Raw genomic sequence first — 18,252 nt, forward strand, 5'->3', positions numbered from 1 at the left:
AAATGTGTCTTATGCATAGATGTTTTGTCATGAAAAATTCTAGTAACGTTTCTCTGTAAATACTGGATTTACTACCTGATTTATAATCACATAAAAAATGAGTATTGAGCAAGATGTTTTATTTGTAATTTCTTAAAAGTTTACAGTATATGCACTTACTGGCCATAGGATCTGCTCCTGGAGATAGAACAAAAATTAAGGGAATGGTGCAATTTGAATCCAAGTAACTCTTTGTCAAATCGAATGGTGGAGGCTCCACAAACTTTTTCCCTAGTTTGTCAGTTACATAGTTTGTTATAGCTGGGGTTATCTGTTGAAGAGAAAAGATATGATCTTTAGAGCAACTTTTATTTCACATAACAGCTTTGTTATTAAAAAACAACAAAGAATACAATTTGAGTCTAATAGTCAAGAAAAGCATGTAGCATTATAGACCAAAGCACTAATTTCTCTAATAAATAAAACGTATACACATTTATAGGACAAGACTAATTATTCAAAAGAAAAATGGGCAAAGGAGATGAACTCCTTAGAGAAAATGAAGTACAAATTGATCCTAAACATATGAGGGATGCTCAGTGTCATTCATTATAGCAGAGATTGCAAACTGTCCCACTTCTTTGTCTCTGTTTGGTATCAGAACCTCAAGTTTTCCTGGCATTTCTTGCAGGTAATGTGGCCATGTGACTAAGTTTTGGCCAGAGAGACACAAGTAGAAATTATGTATGGAGCTTGCAGATTATATTTTAAGGAAGCTATTTGCCTTCAACACTTTCTTTCTTTTTTCAGCAGACACAGTGTTCACAAGCCAGCTTCCATTTTGCTGAGGGGGACCACACTGTAAGCATGAAAGAACCTGAGGTTCTGGGTGATCTTAGGAGCTGAACCTTCCTGTCATCCCTCAGTCATTTGCCTCTGAGCTGTTAGGAGAGAGAGGAATTAAATTCTATTTGATTTCAGCCAGTATACTTTGCGTTCCTTTGTTACAGCAGCTTCATTTACACTCGAATACTCATAACAAGAAAAGTACAAATAATAACTATACTTAGATACCATTTTTAACCTATTGAATTGTTATATAAATGAGCCAAAGATGGCCTGTGAAGCCATGATATCCTGATCTTTGGTCAAATAGCAGTCTACATGTTGCTGCAAAGGTATTTTTGGATGAGATTAATATTTAAATCAGTAGATTTGGAATAAAGCAGATTGTCCTCCATAATGAGGTCAGCCTCATACAATCAGCTGGAAGCCTTAAGAAATAAAAAGCCTGTTTTCCCCTGAAAAAGAGGACCTTTTGCCACCAAATTGCCTTTGGACTTGAGCTGCACCATCAACTCCTCCTTGAGTTTCCAGCCTGCCAGCAGATTCACCAGCCTCCATAATCACACCAGCCAATTCCTTTCAGAAAATCAGTCAATTCCCCTCCCTTAATTGTTTTATTTCTCTGGAGAACAGAGGGAAACAAGTAGAAGGCCTGAATAACATACGCTTGAATTCCATTTAGTTGAATTGAATTCAACTTAATTTATAGACATTTGTTGAGCTTCTATTATCTGCCAGACATTGCTCTCAATCCTGACAACATAGAGCGAAATAAGACATGAGTCCTGACCTCAAGAAGCTCACAGCCTAGTAGGAGACCCTAAACAATAAGCGACAAATATTGTGCATTCTAATGGGGTAAGTGCTATGGTATATACGCACAGGCTTTCAATCGTGGCAGACAAAGCAAAAACCCTACACATGGTATTGAAACAATATCTCTATTGCCCATCAGGGCGCCATTCTGTAAAGTGCAAATAGGCAAGTGTTCCCAAATGCAAAGCTATTAAGTCTTCAGTTTACCATGAACAAGGGAGGCTACTGGTGACAAAATCATGAATAGAGCATTGTTTGCGGCTTCCGGGGACTTAAAGGGACTCTAGTGAGAGGAGAGTAAACATACACAGACACACACAACTAACAGGAAGAATGAGGTGAGTTTTAACAATGCACAAAATCTTTGGGAGGCAGGGTAAGGAGTAAAACATTTATGTAGGTCTCTCTTTAAATCTACTCAGAAATAGAGCATCCGATAATGTTTCTTGTGAGACTTTACTAAAATTGTAATTTTTTTTAACGAAGAAAGAAAGGGACTATTGCAATCACTTTCAACACCTTCGTATTTTTCATAGCGTAGGTGAAGTGACTTTCTAATATTCTTTCCTCAAACAAACCTTAGTTAGACAGGCTCCTCTGAGCCCTTTCTTCTATGAGGCCTAGTCTTCCAAGGGCCCAGTTGTAGCAAGAATCCCACTAGTTAATTTAGTGAGAGTCCCCCACCCTTTTCATCTGACCACCCTCCATAACTGATCAAATTCCTCATACCCTGCCATCACCCAGGTGGTATCTCATCACCCTGGCCTGCTTTCAGCAAGAATTCCGTTAGGTCAGGGTAGCAAGAATTCCTCATACCCTTGATGTCTCTTCTCAGTAATTCCCCCACACCTTTCTCCCTGACTGTAAATCCCCAACTCTCTCTGTTGTATCTGGAACTAAGCCTGACCGCTCTTTCCTATTGTGATAGTCTTGAGCAAAGTCTTCCTTCCTCCTTTAACATTTGTCATGAATAACTCTTTAACATTACTCAAAGCTTAGATGTATGAACATCGTTGTTTTCTATTACAAAATTATCCTTTTGTAATACTATCATCACCTCCCTTAAATTTGTGAAAATTGGTATCAGCCTACTTATCTTTAGAAAGATTTCTGTGCATGTTTGAATAAAATTGTGACATGTACAAAATGTTCTGCTATCTTCTGCTTTTAGCTATGATGTGGTTATAGGGATTGGATTTATCCCACTACCACAAACGTCTTAAAAACATTCAAAATTAATGAAACAACCATTTTTGCATCGGGGCAACAGGTGGTGTAGGACTGTGATCACTGAGAAAAAGAAAAAGTGAACGCTATTCTCTCAGCTTTCTTCTTGGAGATATGCTAGACTCTGGAACAGGGAGCGTAATTAAGGCAGGGCAATGCAGTGATGCTGAGGTGGGAAAACAAGAAAAAGATGACAAAGAGGCCAAGGCTGCTTGACGTTGCAGAGTTCTAATTAGCACAGAACTATCCAGGAAAAGTTTGGAAATCTGCATCACAATACCTCTGAATCTTTGCTGAACACTATGGTGTGTGTGCATGAGGCCAAGCAAAGAAGGTCTGAGGAACTGTAAGCAGGAGATCTGGGGAGCTACCACTGTTCATGAAGGCTGGGACTCATTCAGGTTCCCAACAGCCAAAGAGAGTCCTTAGTGATCACTTGGAGCATTCAGTAAAGGCCCCAGATTGGCAGCACTTTGGTAGAGCTAAACTATGCATTGAATAAAGGCTATTCTAGACCAGCCCTAACAAATCTTAAAAACAGTATTTGAAAGGAACAACTCGAACTTCAGTAATTTAGCCTAGCTAAAACAACTCTTTAAAACAACCAAAGAGGTTGACAAACTTTCTACAGATAGCCAGATAGGAAATATTTTAGGCTTTGTGGGACATATACAGTTTCTGTTGCATGTTTTTTGGTTTTTTTTTTTGAGACAGATTCTTGCTCTGTCACCCAGGCTGGAGTGCAGTGGTACAATCTCAGCTCACTGCAACATCTGCCTCCCCAGTTCAAGCAATTCTCTGCCTCGGCCTCCAGAGTAGCTGGGATTACAAGCGCCCACGATCATGCTGGCTAATTTTTTGTATTTTTAGTAGAGATGGGGTTTCACCATTTTGGCCAGGCTGGTCTTGAACTCCTGACCTCATGGTCCACCTGCCTCAGCCTACCAAAATTCTGGGATTACAGGTGTCTGCCACCGCACCCAGCTGATCTTTTATATTTTTGGTAGAGACGGGGTTTCACCATGTTGATCATGCTGGTCTCAAACTCTGATCTCATGATCTACCTGCCTCAACTACCCAAACTGCTGGGATTATAGGTGTGAGCCACCGTGCCAGGCTGCAGGTTCTTTTTGAAGAAACTTTTTCTTTTTTGAGATGGAGTCTCGCTCTGTCACCCAGGCTGTAGTGCAGTGGTGCAATCTCTGCTCACTGCAACCTCCACCTCCACAGTTCAAGCAATTCTCCTTCCTCAGCCTCCTGAGTAGCTGGCATGCACCACCATGCCTGGCTAATTTTTGTATTTTTAGTAGTGACAGGCTTTCACCATCTTGGCCAGGCTGGTCTTGAACTCCTGACCTCAAGTGATCTGTCCTCCTCAGCCTCCCAAAGTGCTGGGATTACAGGCATGAGCCACTATGCCTAGCTAAAACAACTCTTTAAAAATATAAAAAACATGGCCAGGCATGATGGCTCATGCCTGTAATCCCAGCACTTTGGGAGGCTGAGGCAGGTGGATCACAAGGTCAGGAGTTCGAGACCAGCCTGGCCAATATGGTGAAACCCTGTCTCTACTAAAAATATAATAATTAGCTGGGCATGGTGGCAGGCTCCTGTAGTCCCAGCTACTCAAGAGGCTGAAGCAGGAGAATCACTTGAACCCGGGAGGCAGATGTTGCAGTGAGCCAAGATCTCGCCACTGCACTCCAGCTTGGGGAACAAGAGCGAGACTCCATCTCAAGAAAAAAAAAATCACATATACAAAAAAGCATTCTTAGTTCATGGGCTGGACCAAAATGGTCATGGGCTAGATTTGGCCCACAGTTATTTGTTGACCCCTGAACTAGCAGGACAGAGCTCAACAATCTTTATAGGAAAATGAAATCTAACTCATCAACAATGTGATAGTCACAATGTCTAGTATCCAATCAAACATTATTAGACATGCCAAGAAGCAGGAAAATATCATGTATAACTAAGAGTAAAATCAGTCAATAGAAACAGATCCTGAAATGATGGAATCAGTAGTCAGTAATTTAAAAATGGTTATTATAACTATGTTCAACTATTTAAAAGAAATTAGCAAAGTAAAAAGAGAAATAACATATACAAAAAGAACCAAACAATTTTTTAGAGATGAAATATACAATTACTAAAATTAAAAAAGTAATTGAATAGGATTTGTAGCAAACTAGACAATACAAAAGAAGAAATCAGCAAATGTTAAGACAGCAATGGAAACTACCCAAATGGATGCAAGGAGATACCAAGGCTTAAAAAAAAAATAATTAACAGAGTATCAGGTAGATTATATTATATTACATGGTATCATATTAAGCAATCACATGGATGAATTTGGAAACCATCCTTTTCAGCAAACTGACACAAGAACAGAAAGTCAAACACCACAGTGTTCTCACTCATAGGCATGTGTTGAACAATGAGAACACATGGACACAGGGAGGGGAGCATTGCACACTGAGGTCTGTTTTGGGGGGCTGGGGGAGAGACAGCAGGGGATGGGGAGGTTGGGGAGGGATAACATGGGGAGAAATGCCAGATATAGGTGACGTGAGGATGGAGGCAGCAAACCACCTTGCCATGTAAGTACCTATGCAACAACCCTGCATGATCTGCACATGTACCCCAGAGCCTAAAGTACAATAAAAGAAAAGAAAGAAAGTGTTAATAAAAAAGAAAGAAAGAAATCCTGGGTGGGTGAAACAATATTTGAAGAAATAACCAAAAACATTCCCAAATTGAGGAAAACAATAAGCCCACAGATCCAAATCCAAGGAGCTCAATGAACTGTAAGCTTGATGCTCAATCTGAAATGAGAGTTAAATAATCAAATAACAATAACTTTAAGCCTAATACTTCATAAATGGAAAATTATCTAGGCTCCAAATAGAACACATTGGTCTTTTACCTTATCAGGTCTTAAGCACCGAAGAATTATTATTTTCTGTAGTTCATTTAGGCTCTTATCCATTGGTGCTGGAAATTTGACATTATATGGCTCTTTACTGTCATAGATTTCCCGCCATTCATATATATGTTCACAAAAATGTTGCCTAATAGAAAAAAGCTTAAGAATTATTCTTTTTATTGGGAAAAACTTAAAAGAGATTGTTGAACAAGGAGTAGACACCAGACAGCTGTAGGACCATTTAAAAATCACTAAAGAACAAGTTTACCTATTGCCATTCAATGATAAGTCATCAATTTAAACAATTACCTGAGTCCTCTGAAGGCAGGAAATTCACTTGCACGACAAATTTCCTCCCAGCTTTTTTCCTGTAGCCAAGTTGGATCAGGATTTTTCTCAGCACTTTTAAGACTTACTCCTCCAGTTAAAAGAAATATCAGTTCCTGGTATTCAATCTCTTTCCTTGCCCTGTATTCCAAAAATAAGGATCGTTATAAAATTGTTAATTTTAAAATTGAATGATGTCAACAGCTACTTTTATAACCTGGATAGAATAACTTAGACTGTACTTACCCACCTGCTGTAAACAACTAGAAAACTGGACAAAATTAATGAAAGAAACAACCACTTTTTGAAATTGTGCAATAGCCAGGACTGTGGCCTCTGAGAGAAGAGAGATAAATAAGGTGAGTCCTGTTCCTCAGCAGTCTGCCTGGAGGCACTTTCTAGACTACAGAGCAGGGAGGTGTGATCAAAATCAGAGCTTTGCAGTATTGCTGAGTTGAGGAAACCAGCATTAAGGTCTCCTCAACAGTATTGCTGAGTGTTGAGTTGAGGACCTCAGCATTAGGGAAGACTTAAGTGACTGGAATTTGTGATAAATCATCAATTTATCACAGCAGAGGAGGAAGATGAATGGAAAAGGTGAATGACAGTCTTAAAAATCTACAGAGGTGCTCTCTTGGTTCTACTGATAAATACAGCAGGCATTACTCATTGAATTCTTAGTGAGGCATTCTGAAGAGTGTGTTGTTAGATGATTTCATCATTGTGTGAACATCGTAACGTGTACTTACACAAATCTAGATGGTGTATATGGTATAGTTTGTTAGTCCTAGGCTATAAATCTGTACAGCATGATACTGTACTGAATAAAGTAAGCAATTGTAACATAACGGCATGTATTTGTGTATCTAAACATAGAACAGAACAGTAAAAATATGGTATTATAATCTTACAGAACCACCATTGCATATAGTTTGTTGCTGACTGAAACATTATGTGGCACATGACTGTACTAAGGCATGCATCAGTAAGGTAAAATTCCAGGAGGCCAGCAAAAAAACATCTAAGGGGCTATAAACTGAATAGTTCCCAGAGATCACACTCACTGCAGCCTCAAAATTCTGAGCTTAAGCAATCCTCCTGGCCTAGCCTTCTGAGTAGCTGAGATTACAGATGTGGGCCACTGCACCTAGCACAAGTCTTGAAAAGATCAAACTAATCCAGCGGTAATTAAACTACCTGAAAATGTGAAGTCTAAAGCTCCTTAAAGGAATACAAAATTTCCAGCATTTACCAATATAAAATTCACAACATTCATAACCAAGAAAAAGATTGGTCATAAATGCAGATGTAGAAGTGAAGGAGATAACTAGCCAATAAGAATGTTAGAATACTTATTATAAACATACTGAAGGACTTAAACAAAAGCATGAACATAATAGAAGAAATGGGCAATATTAAATAGACTAAACACAACTCCTAAAAATAAAAATACATAATCTGTTACAGGAATAGAAAAAAACCTAAAGATAAAAATATAAAAGTTAAGATATTTACTTCTTTCTTTTCCAGATGTATAGATATTGAAAAGATTTATTAGAAGTAGACCTATACTATAAGATATTTTAGGGGAAGTTTCAGATAGCCGGAACTCTGGATCTACACAAAAGAATAAAGAACAGAAATGGTAACTGTGTTAATAAACATAAAAGAGTTTTTTAAAAATTATTAATATTTAAGTCTCCGTAAAAGATAATGTCAGGAATTTGAAAGTCATCACTCTAATCCACACAATAAGAAAAAAGCTGAACGAACTGAAAATCAGCAACTTTTCTTAGATGCATCGGAGGACTAAGGTCATATGGGTAACTTACTACCTCCTAACTGGGAAGAGACGGATAAAAACCGAGAATCACAAATTACTTGAGCAGAAGCTCAGGATATTATCAATAATAATCTTGAATGTAAACAAATTAAATTCCCCAATTAAAACATATAAACTGGCTAAATAAATTAAAAACACCCAACTATATGCTGCCCACAGAAACTCACCTCACCCGAAAAGACACAGAGACCAACAGCAATGGGATGAAAAGAGATATTCCACACCAATGAAAACCTAAAGGAAGCAGGAGCAGCTATATCTACATCAGAAAAAAACAGACTTTAAGTCAAAAACTACAGAGACAAAGAATAACATTATATAATAATAAGGGGATCAATTCAGCAAGAGAATATAAGTGTAAAAATATATGCACCTAACACCAGAGCACCCAGATATATAAAAAAATATAATTAGATCTAAAGGGAGAAGTTGACCCCAATAATAACAGTTGGGGCCTTCAACACCCCACTCAGCATTGGACAGATCATCTAGACAGAAAGTCAACATAGAAGTTTCCAATATAAACTGCACCATAGACCAAATAGACCTCCAAGACATTTAAAGAACATTTCACAGTAGTTGCAGAATACACATTCTCTTCATCAGCACAGAAAACCTTCTCCAGGACTGGCCATATGTTAGGGCATGAAAAAGAAACCTTAAAAATTTTTTTTAATTGAAATAATATGAAGTATTTTATCTGACCACAATGGAATAAAAGTATAAATCAATAACAAGAGGAACACCCAAAACTACACAAATATATGAAGACTAAACATGCTCCTGAGTGACCAATTGATTATAAAAGGAATTAAGAGAGAAAGTAAAAAAATACCTCACACCTGTAATTCTAGCACTTTGAGAGGCTGAGGCAAGCAGATTTCTTGAGCCCAGGGTTTCAGGACACACCTGGGCAACATAGCAAAACCTTGTCTCTACAAAAAAATAGAAAAAATTAGCCAAGTGTGGTGGTCCAAGCCTACAGTCACAGCTACTCAGGAGGCTAATGTGAGAGGATTGCTTGAGCCCAGGAGGTTGAAATCACAGTGAGCTGTGATCATGCCACTGCACTCCAGCCTGAGAGACAGAATGACACCCTGTCTCAAAAAAATAACCTTGAAGCAAATGAAAACAGAAATACAGCATACCAAAATGTATGGGACACAACAAAAACCATATTTATAGCAGTTTATAGCAAGTATAACAAGAGGCAAGTTTATAGCAATAAATGCCTACATGAAAAAGTAGAAAGATTTCAAATAAGCTAATGATGCACCTCAAGAAACTAGAAAAGAACAAACCAAACTCAAAATTAGAAAAAGGATAAAAAAAAAAGAGCAGAAATAAATGACATTTTGAGACTTAAAAAATAGAGATCAATGAAACAAAAAGTTGGTTTTTCAAAAAGATAAACATAATTGACAAAGCATTAACTAGACTAAGAAAAAAAGACAGAAGACCCAAATAAATAAAATTAGAAACAAAAGGAGACATTACAGTTGATACTGCAGAAATACAAAGGGTCATCAGAGACTATTATAAACAATTATAAACGAATCAATTTGAAAACCTAGAGAAAATGGGTAAATTTATTGACATATACAACCTATCAAGATTGAACCAAGAAGAAATAGAAAACCTGAACAGATCAATAATGAATAATGAGATTGAATCAGTAATGAAATCAAGAAAGGAAAGTCCAGGAACAGATGTCTTCACTGCTGAATTCTACCAAACTTTTAAAGAATCAATATTCTTTAAAATTCTTCTCAAACTATTCAAAAATATCTAAGGGGAGAGGATTCTGCCAAACTCATTTTACAAGGCCAGGATATCACTGATACCAAAACCAGATAAAAATACAACATAAAAAAAATACAGACCAATAACTCTGATGAAAATAAATGCAAAAATCCTCAACAAAATAGAGTAAACAGAATTCAACAGCATGTCAAAAAGATCATACACTATAATCAAGAGGATTTATCCTAGGGATGCAAGGATGATTCAACCTGCACAAATAATGTGATACATCACAACAGAATGAAGGACAAACACCATATGATTATATCAAAAGATTCAGAAAAAGCATTTGATAAAATTCAGTATCCCTCATGATAAAAACTCTTAATAAATTAGGCATAGAAGGAAGTATATCAACATAGTAAAGGCCATATAAGACAAACTCACAGCTACCATTATACTGAACTGGAAAAGGTCAAGGAGGCCCACTCTCATCACTCTTATTCAATGTATTAATAGTAAAGTCTTAGCCAGAGCAGTTAGGCAAGAGAAAAAAAAAATGAAGGGCATTCAAATTAGAAAGGAAAAAGTCATATTGCCCGTTTGCAGATGACATGATTTTATATATAGAAAAACTTAGACTCTATTAAAAAAAAACTATTAAAACTAATAAATTCAGTAAAGTTGCAGGATACAAATATCAACTTACAAAAATTGGTAGTGTTTTTACGTAAGAACAATGAACTAGCTGGCGAAATGAAGAAAGTATTCCCATTGGCAAAAATCACAAAAAATAAAATATCTAGGAGTACATTTAACCAAGGAGGTGAAGGCTCTCTATAAGGAAAACTTAAAAAACACCAAAAAACAATGATGAAAGAAATTGAAGACACCAAAAAATAGAATGACATCCATCTTCATAGACTAGAAAAATTAATATTGTTAAAATGATCATACCACCCAAGGTGATCAACAGATTCAATGCACTCTCTATCAAAATGCCAATGACATTCTTCACAGAAATAGAAAAAAAATCTAAAATTTGCATGGAACCCCAAATATCCAAAGCAATACTAAGCAAAAAGAACAAAGCTAGATGCATCACACTACCAGACTTCAAACTGTACTACAAAGCTATTTTAACCAAAACAGCATGGTACTGACCAGACACATAGACCAGTGGAACAGAACAAAGAACCTAGAAATTAATCCATGTGTCTGCAGCCAACTGACTTTTGAGAAAGGTGCCAAGAACATTGACTGGGGAAAGGACAGTCTCTTCAGTAAATGGTTCTGGGGAAAACTGGATATCCATATGCAGAAGGACAAAACCAGACCCTCTCTTCTTATTCTATACAAAAATCAACTCAAAATGGATTAAAAACCTAAATATGTGGCTCACACCTGTAATCCCAGCACTTTGGGAGGCCGAGGTGGGTGGATCACGAGGTCAAGAGATCGAGACCATCCTGGTCAACATGGTGAAACCCTGTCTCTACAAAAAATACAAAAAAAATTAGCTGGGCACAGTGGTGCATGCCTGTAATACCAGCTACTCGGGAGGCTGAGGCAGGAGAATTGTCTGGACCCAGGAGGCAGAGGTTGCAGTGAGCCAAGATTGGGCCATTGCACTCCAGCCTGGGTAACAAAAGCGAAACTCTGTCTCAAAAAAAAAAAAAAAAAAAAACCTAAATGTAAAACCTGAAGCTATAAAACTACTAGAAGAAAACATGGGAAATACCTCAGGACATTGATCCTGGAAAAGATTTTAGTAATAAAATCTCAAAAGGGCAGGCAACAAAAGCAAAATGTAAATAAGGGAAATTGTATTAAACTAAAAGGCTTCTGCACACCAAAAGAAGCAACACAGGAAAAGACAACCCACAGAATGGAAGAAAATATTTGAAAACTATTCATCTATCAAGGAATTAATATTCAGAATATACAAGGAACTCAAATATCTCAACAGAAAAAAAAAATCTGATTTTTAATTGGGCAAATAAGGCTAGCATGGTGGTTCATGCCTGTAATCCCAGCACTCTGGGAGGCCACAGCAGGTGAATCACTTTAGCCCAAGAGTTGAAGACCAGCCTGGATAACATAGCAAAGCCCTGTCTCTACAAAATCAAAAATAGAAAAATTAGCTAAGCGAGAGGACTCAAGATGGCATTGTGAGAACAACCCAGGATTGGAGCTCTCGTTGAATCCACAAAGAGGTGAGTCTGAGCTGCATTTCCAGACTGATCTTTGTTGCCCACAGAACGGGGAAACTCCCAAGTCTAAAAAAGACACGGGACGCCAGGAAGTATGTCTGCCTGGCGAAGCCGGCAGCCGGGGCGGCGGCGGCCGGCCCTACCCAGCAATCCCCACAGGGTGCGCTTGTCTGGGTGCCCTGTTGAACTGGCAACCTGAGACTTGAGAGGGCTGGACTTGAGACTGAACGAGACTTGGACAGTAGGCCAGCCCAGGGGATTGCAGGGACAGAGCGTTCGGGGTACCCAGTGGGACGAACAAAACCGCGATTTCAAACTATCCCGAGCAGACGGTCTGAGAAGCTCTGTGGGGGAGGGGCGTCCACCACTACCAAGGCAACCCGCCCCAACTGAGATATGCGCCCACTGCTGACGCAGCCAGCCGTTGCCGAGGCAACCCGTCCCTACTGAAATACACGCCGACTGCCCACGCAGCCTCCCGTTGCTGAGGCAACCCATCCCTACTGAGATACATGCCCACTGCTGACACAGGCTGCCGTTGCCGAGGCAACACGCTACAACGAAGAGACTCCGCCACAGGGCGTGGCGGAGACCATAGCAGAGCCTGCAGGAACAGGGCGAATCACACAACAGCAGGGCGGAGCCTCGGCAGGCAAACAGTGGCTAGTCTGACTCCTAGCTGGGCAGGACACCTCATGGACATCGAAAAATAAAGCCCGAACCCCCCAACACAGAGCATTTGAGAAAAAAAGGGTTTTAATGAGCTCTGTTGCAGCAGAATCAAACATAGCAGCCTAACAGCCCTGAATGAACAACAGAGCTCACAGCTCAGCAATTGAGCTCCTAAAAAGTACTGACTGTCTCCTCAAGCAGCTCCCTGACCCCTCTATATCCAAAAGACTGACATTAGGCAGGCATCATCCTGGGACAAAGATAGCAGAAAAAGAAACGGGTAGCATCCCTCACTGTGCCACAGCTGCTAGAGGTGCACCCCAGACAAGCAGGGCCTGGAGTGGACCTCAGCAGTCGTACAGTGAAGGGGCTAGGCTGGTAGAAGAAAAACCAAGTAACAGAAATACTTCATCATCAACAATCTGGGTGTCCACTCAGAGACCCAATCGAAAAGTCAGCAACTACGCAGACGACAAGCAAATAAACCCACAAAGATGGGAAGAAACCAGTGAAAAAAGGAGGAAAACACCCGAAACCAGAACACCTCGCCTCCTAGAAAGCACCAAAACTCCTCACCAGCCAGGGAACAAAGCTGGATGGAGAATGACTGTGATGAAATGACAAAATTAGAAGGTGGATAATGAGAAACTTTTGTGAGCTAAAAGAACATGTATTAAATCAATGCAAAGAAACTAAGGAACTTAAAAAAAGATATGAGGAAACGATAACAAGAATGGATAACTTAGAGAGGAATATGAATGAATTAAAGGAGCTGAAAAACACAATACGAGAACTTCGCGAAGCATGCACAAGTATCAATAGCCGAATTGACCAAGCAGAAGAAAGAATATCTGAAGTCGAAGACCACCTCAATGAAATTAAACGAGAAACCAAGATCAGAGAAAAAAGCGCAAAAAGGAATGAACAAAGTCTCCAAGAAATGTGGGACTACGTGAAAAGACCTAACCTACGTTTGATAGGTGTACCAGAAGGGGACGAAGAGAATGAATCCAAGCTGGAAAATACTCCTCAGGACATCATCCAGGAAAACTTCCCCCACCTAGCAAGACAGACCAACACTTAAATGCAGGAAATACAGAGAACACCACAAAGATATTCTGCAAGAAGAGCAACCCCAAGGCACATAATCGTCAGATTCAACAAGGTTGAAATAAAGGAGAAAATACTAAGGGCAGCCAGAGAGAAAGGTCGGGTCACCCACAAAGGGAAGCCCATCAGACTCACAGCAGATCTCTCGGCAGAAACCCTACAAGCCAGAAGAGAGTGGGGGCCAATATTCAACATTCTTAAAGAAAAGAACGTTCAACCCAGAATTTCATATCCAGCCAAACTGAGCTTCAGAAGTGAAGGAAAAATAAAATCCTTTGCGAACAAGCAAGTACTCAGAAATTTTGTCACCACCAGGCCTGCTTTACAAGAGCTCCTAAAAGAGGCACTACACATAGAAAGGAACAACCAGTACCAGCCATTCCAAAATCACACTAAATGCTAAAGAGCATCAACATAATGAAGAATCTACAACTAACAGGCAAAACAGGCACTTAGCATCAAAATAGCAGTATCAAATTCACACATAACAATATTAACCCTAAATGTAAATGGACTAAATGCACCAATCAAAAGACACAGACTGGCAAATTGGATAAAAATCCAAAACACATCAGTGTGCTGTATCCAGGAAACCCATCTCACATGCAAGGATACACAAAGGCTCAAAATAAAGGGATGGAGGAAGATTTACCAAGCAAATGGAGAGCAAAAAAAAGCAGGAGTTGCAATTCTCATCTCTGATAAAATAGACTTTAAAGCAACAAAGATCAAAAGAGACAAAGAAGGCCATTACATAATGGTAAAAGGATCGATACAACAAGAAGAGCTAACGATCCTGAACATATATGGACCCAATGCAGGAGCACCCAGATACATAAGGCAAGTTCTTAATGACTTACAAAGAGACTTAGACTCCCACACAATAATAGTGGGAGACTTTAACACTCCACTGTCAATATTAGACAGATCAACCAGACAGAAAATCAACAAGGATATCCAGGGCTTGAACTCAGACCTGGAGCAAGCAAACCTGATAGACATTTACAGAACTCTCCACCCCAAATCCACAGAATATACATTCTTCTCAGCACCACATCACACCTACTCAAAAATTGACCACATAATTGGAAGTAAAGCACTGCTCAGAAAATGCAAAACAACTGAAATCATAACAAACAGCCTCTCAGACCATAGTGCAATCAAGTTAGAACTCAGAATACAGAAACCGACCCAGAATCGCAAAGCTTCATGGAAACTGAACAACTGGCTCTTGAATGTTGACTGGATAAAGAACGAAATGAAGGCAGAAATAAAGAAGTTCTTTGAAACCAATGAGAACGAAGACACAACATGCCAGAACCTCTGGGACACATTTAAAGCAGTCTCTAGAGGAAAGTATATAGCAATAAGTGCCCATATGAGGAGAATGGAGAGATCCGAAATTGACACCCTATCGTCAAAATTGAGAGAGCCAGAGGAGCAAGATCAAAAAAACTCAAAACCCAGCAGAAGACAAGAAATAACTAAGATCAGAGCTGAACTGAAGGAGATTGAGACACGAAAAACCCTTCAAAAAATCAATAAATCCAAGAGCTGGTTTTTTGAAAAGATCAACAAAATAGACCACTAGCCAGACTGATTAAAAAGAAAAGAGAGAACAACCAAATAGATGCAATAAAAAATGATAAAGGGGACATCACCACAGATTCCACAGAAATTCAAACCATCATCAGAGAATATTACAAACAACTCTATGCACATAAACTAGTAAACCTGGAAGAAACGGATAAATTCCTGGACTCCTGTGTCCTCCCAAGCCTAAACCAGGAGGAAGCTGAAACTATGAATAGACCAATAACAAGGGCAGAAGTCGAGGCAGCAATTAAGAGCCTACCACACAAAAAAAGCCCAGGTCCAGACGGGTTCACAGCCGAATTCTACCAGACACACAAAGAGGAGCTGGTACCATTCCTTCTAAAACTATTTCAAACAATCCAAAAAGAGGGAATACTTCCCAAATCATTTTACGAAACCAACATCATTCTGATACCAAAACCCGGCAGAGACCCAACAAGAAAAGAAAACTTCAGGCCAATATCCATGATGAACATAGATGCAAAAATCTTCAATAAAATATTGGCAAGCCGAATGCAACAGCAAATCAAAAAACTTATTCACCATGATCAAGTAGGATTCATCCTGGGGATGCAAGGCTGGTTCAACATACACAAGTCTATCAACGTAATTCACCACATAAACAGAACCAAAAACAAAAACCACATGATTATCTCAATTGACACAGAGAAGGCATTTGACAAATTCAACAGCCCTTTATGCTAAAAACCCTCAATAAACTCAGTATCGATGCAACGTATCTCAAAGTAATAAAAGTTATTTATGACAAACCAACAGCCAATATCATACTGAATGGGCAAAAACTGGAAGCATTCCCTTTGAAATCTGGCACTAGACAAGGATGCCCTCTTTCACCACTCCTATTCAATATACTTCTGGAAGTTCTAGCCAGAGCAATCAGGCAAGAAAAAGAAAGAAAGGGTATTCAAATAGGAAAGGTGGAAGCCAAATTGTCTCTATTTGCAGACGACATGATAGTATACCTAGAAGACCCCATTGCCTCAGCCCAAAAACTCCTGAAACTGATAAGCAACTTCAGCAAAGTCTCAGGATATAAAATCAACGTGCAAAAATCACAAGCATTCGTCTACACCAATAACAGACTTAAAGAAAGCCAAATCAAGAACGAACTGCCATTCACAATTGCTACAAAAAGAATAAAATACCTTGGAATACAACTCACAAGGAACGTAAGGGACCTCTTCAAGGAGAACTACAAACCACTGCTCAACGAAATCAGAGAGGACACAAACAGATGGAGAAACATTCCATGTTCATGGTTAGGAAGAATTAATATCGTGAAAATGGCTATACTGCCCAAAGTAATTTACAGAATCAACGCTATCCCCATCAAGCTACCATTGACTTTCTTCACAGAACTGGAAAAAACCACCATGAACTTCATATGCAACCAAAAGAGAGCCCACATAGCCAAGTCAATTCTAAGCAAAAAGAACACAGCGGGGGGCATCACACTACCGGATTTCAAACTATACTACAAGGCTACAGTAATCAAAACAGCATGGTACTGGTACCAAAACAGAGATATAGAACAATGGAACAAAACAGAGGCACCGGAGGCAACACAACATATCTACAACTATACAATCTTTGATAAACCTGACAAAAACAAGCAAGGGGGAAAGGATTCCCTGTTTAACAAATGGTGTTGGGAAAACTGGCTAGCCATGTGCAGAAAGCAGAAACTGGACCCCTTCCTGACACCTTACACTAAAATTAACTCCAGATGGATTAAAGACTTAAACATAAGACCTGGCACCATAAAAACCCTAGAAGGAAATCTAGGCAAAACTATCCAGGACATAGGAGTAGGCAAGGACTTCATGAACAAAACACCAAAAGCATTGGCAACAAAAGCCAAAATAGACAAATGGGACCTAATCAAACTCCACAGCTTCTGCACGGCAAAAGAAACAGTCACTAGAGTGGATCGGCAACCAACAGAATGGGAAAAAATTTTTGCAGTGTACCCATCTGACAAAGGGCTGATATCCAGAATTTACAAAGAACTCAAACAGATTTACAGGAAAAAAACAAGCCCATTCAAAAGTGGTCAAAGGATATGAACAGACACTTTACGAAACAAGACATATATGAGGCCAACAATCATATGAAAAAATGCTCATCGTCACTGATCATCAGAGAGATGCAAATCAAAACCACATTGAGATACCATCTCACGCCAGTTAGAATGGCGATCATTAAAAAATCTTGAGACAACAGATGCTGGACAGGATGTGGAGAAAAAGGAACACTTTTACACTGTTGGTGGGAGTGTAAATTAGTTCAACCATTGTGGAAGACAGTGTGGCGATTCCTCAAGGCCTTAGAAATAGAAATTCCATTTGACCCAGCAATCCCATTACTGGGTATATATCCAAAAGACTATAAATCGTTCTACTATAAGGACACATGTACAGGAATGTTCATTGCAGCACTGTTTACAATAGCAAAGACCTGGAATCAACCCAAATGCCCATTGATAATAGACTGGATTGGAAAAATGTGGCACATATACACCATGGAATATTATGCAGCAATCAGAAATGATGAGTTTGTGTCGTTTGTAGGGACATGGATGAATCTGGAGAACGTCATCCTCAGCAAACTGACACAAGAACAGAAAATGAAACACCACATATTCTCACTCATAGGCGGGTGATGAAAAATGAGAACACATGGACACAGAAAGGGGAGTAGTAAACACTGGGGTCTATTGTGGGGAAAAGGGGAGGGCTAGTGGGAGGGGGAGGTGGGGAGGAATAGCCTGGAGAGAAATGCCAAATGTGGGTGAAGGGGAGAAGGAAAGAAAAGCACACTGCCATGTGTGTTCCTACGCAACTGTCTTGCATGCTCTGCTCATGTACCCCAAAGCCTAAAATCCAATAAAAATTTAAAAAAAAAGAAAAATTAGCTAAGCATGGTAGCATGTG

The 18,252-nt window shown here is 39.3% G+C and overlaps 1 protein-coding gene across 11 annotated transcripts in view; it reads right to left on the minus strand.

Annotated features, from left to right (window-relative positions):
• DNAH12 (dynein axonemal heavy chain 12) overlaps nt 1-18,252 on the minus strand; it is a 346,345-nt gene that overhangs the window by 77,294 nt on the left and 250,799 nt on the right. For all 11 annotated transcript variants that reach the window (XM_078351228.1, XM_078351230.1, XM_078351232.1 and 8 more), the window contains 3 exons: nt 6,104-6,262; nt 5,795-5,939; nt 160-310 (listed from right to left, as the gene is read on the minus strand). In XM_078351228.1, coding sequence (XP_078207354.1) covers nt 160-310; nt 5,795-5,939; nt 6,104-6,262 — 455 coding nt within the window. The remainder of the gene's footprint in view (nt 1-159; nt 311-5,794; nt 5,940-6,103; nt 6,263-18,252) is intronic.

Source organism: Callithrix jacchus, chromosome 15 (genome assembly GCF_049354715.1).
Source record: "Callithrix jacchus isolate 240 chromosome 15, calJac240_pri, whole genome shotgun sequence".
Taxonomy (NCBI): domain Eukaryota; kingdom Metazoa; phylum Chordata; class Mammalia; order Primates; family Cebidae; genus Callithrix; species Callithrix jacchus.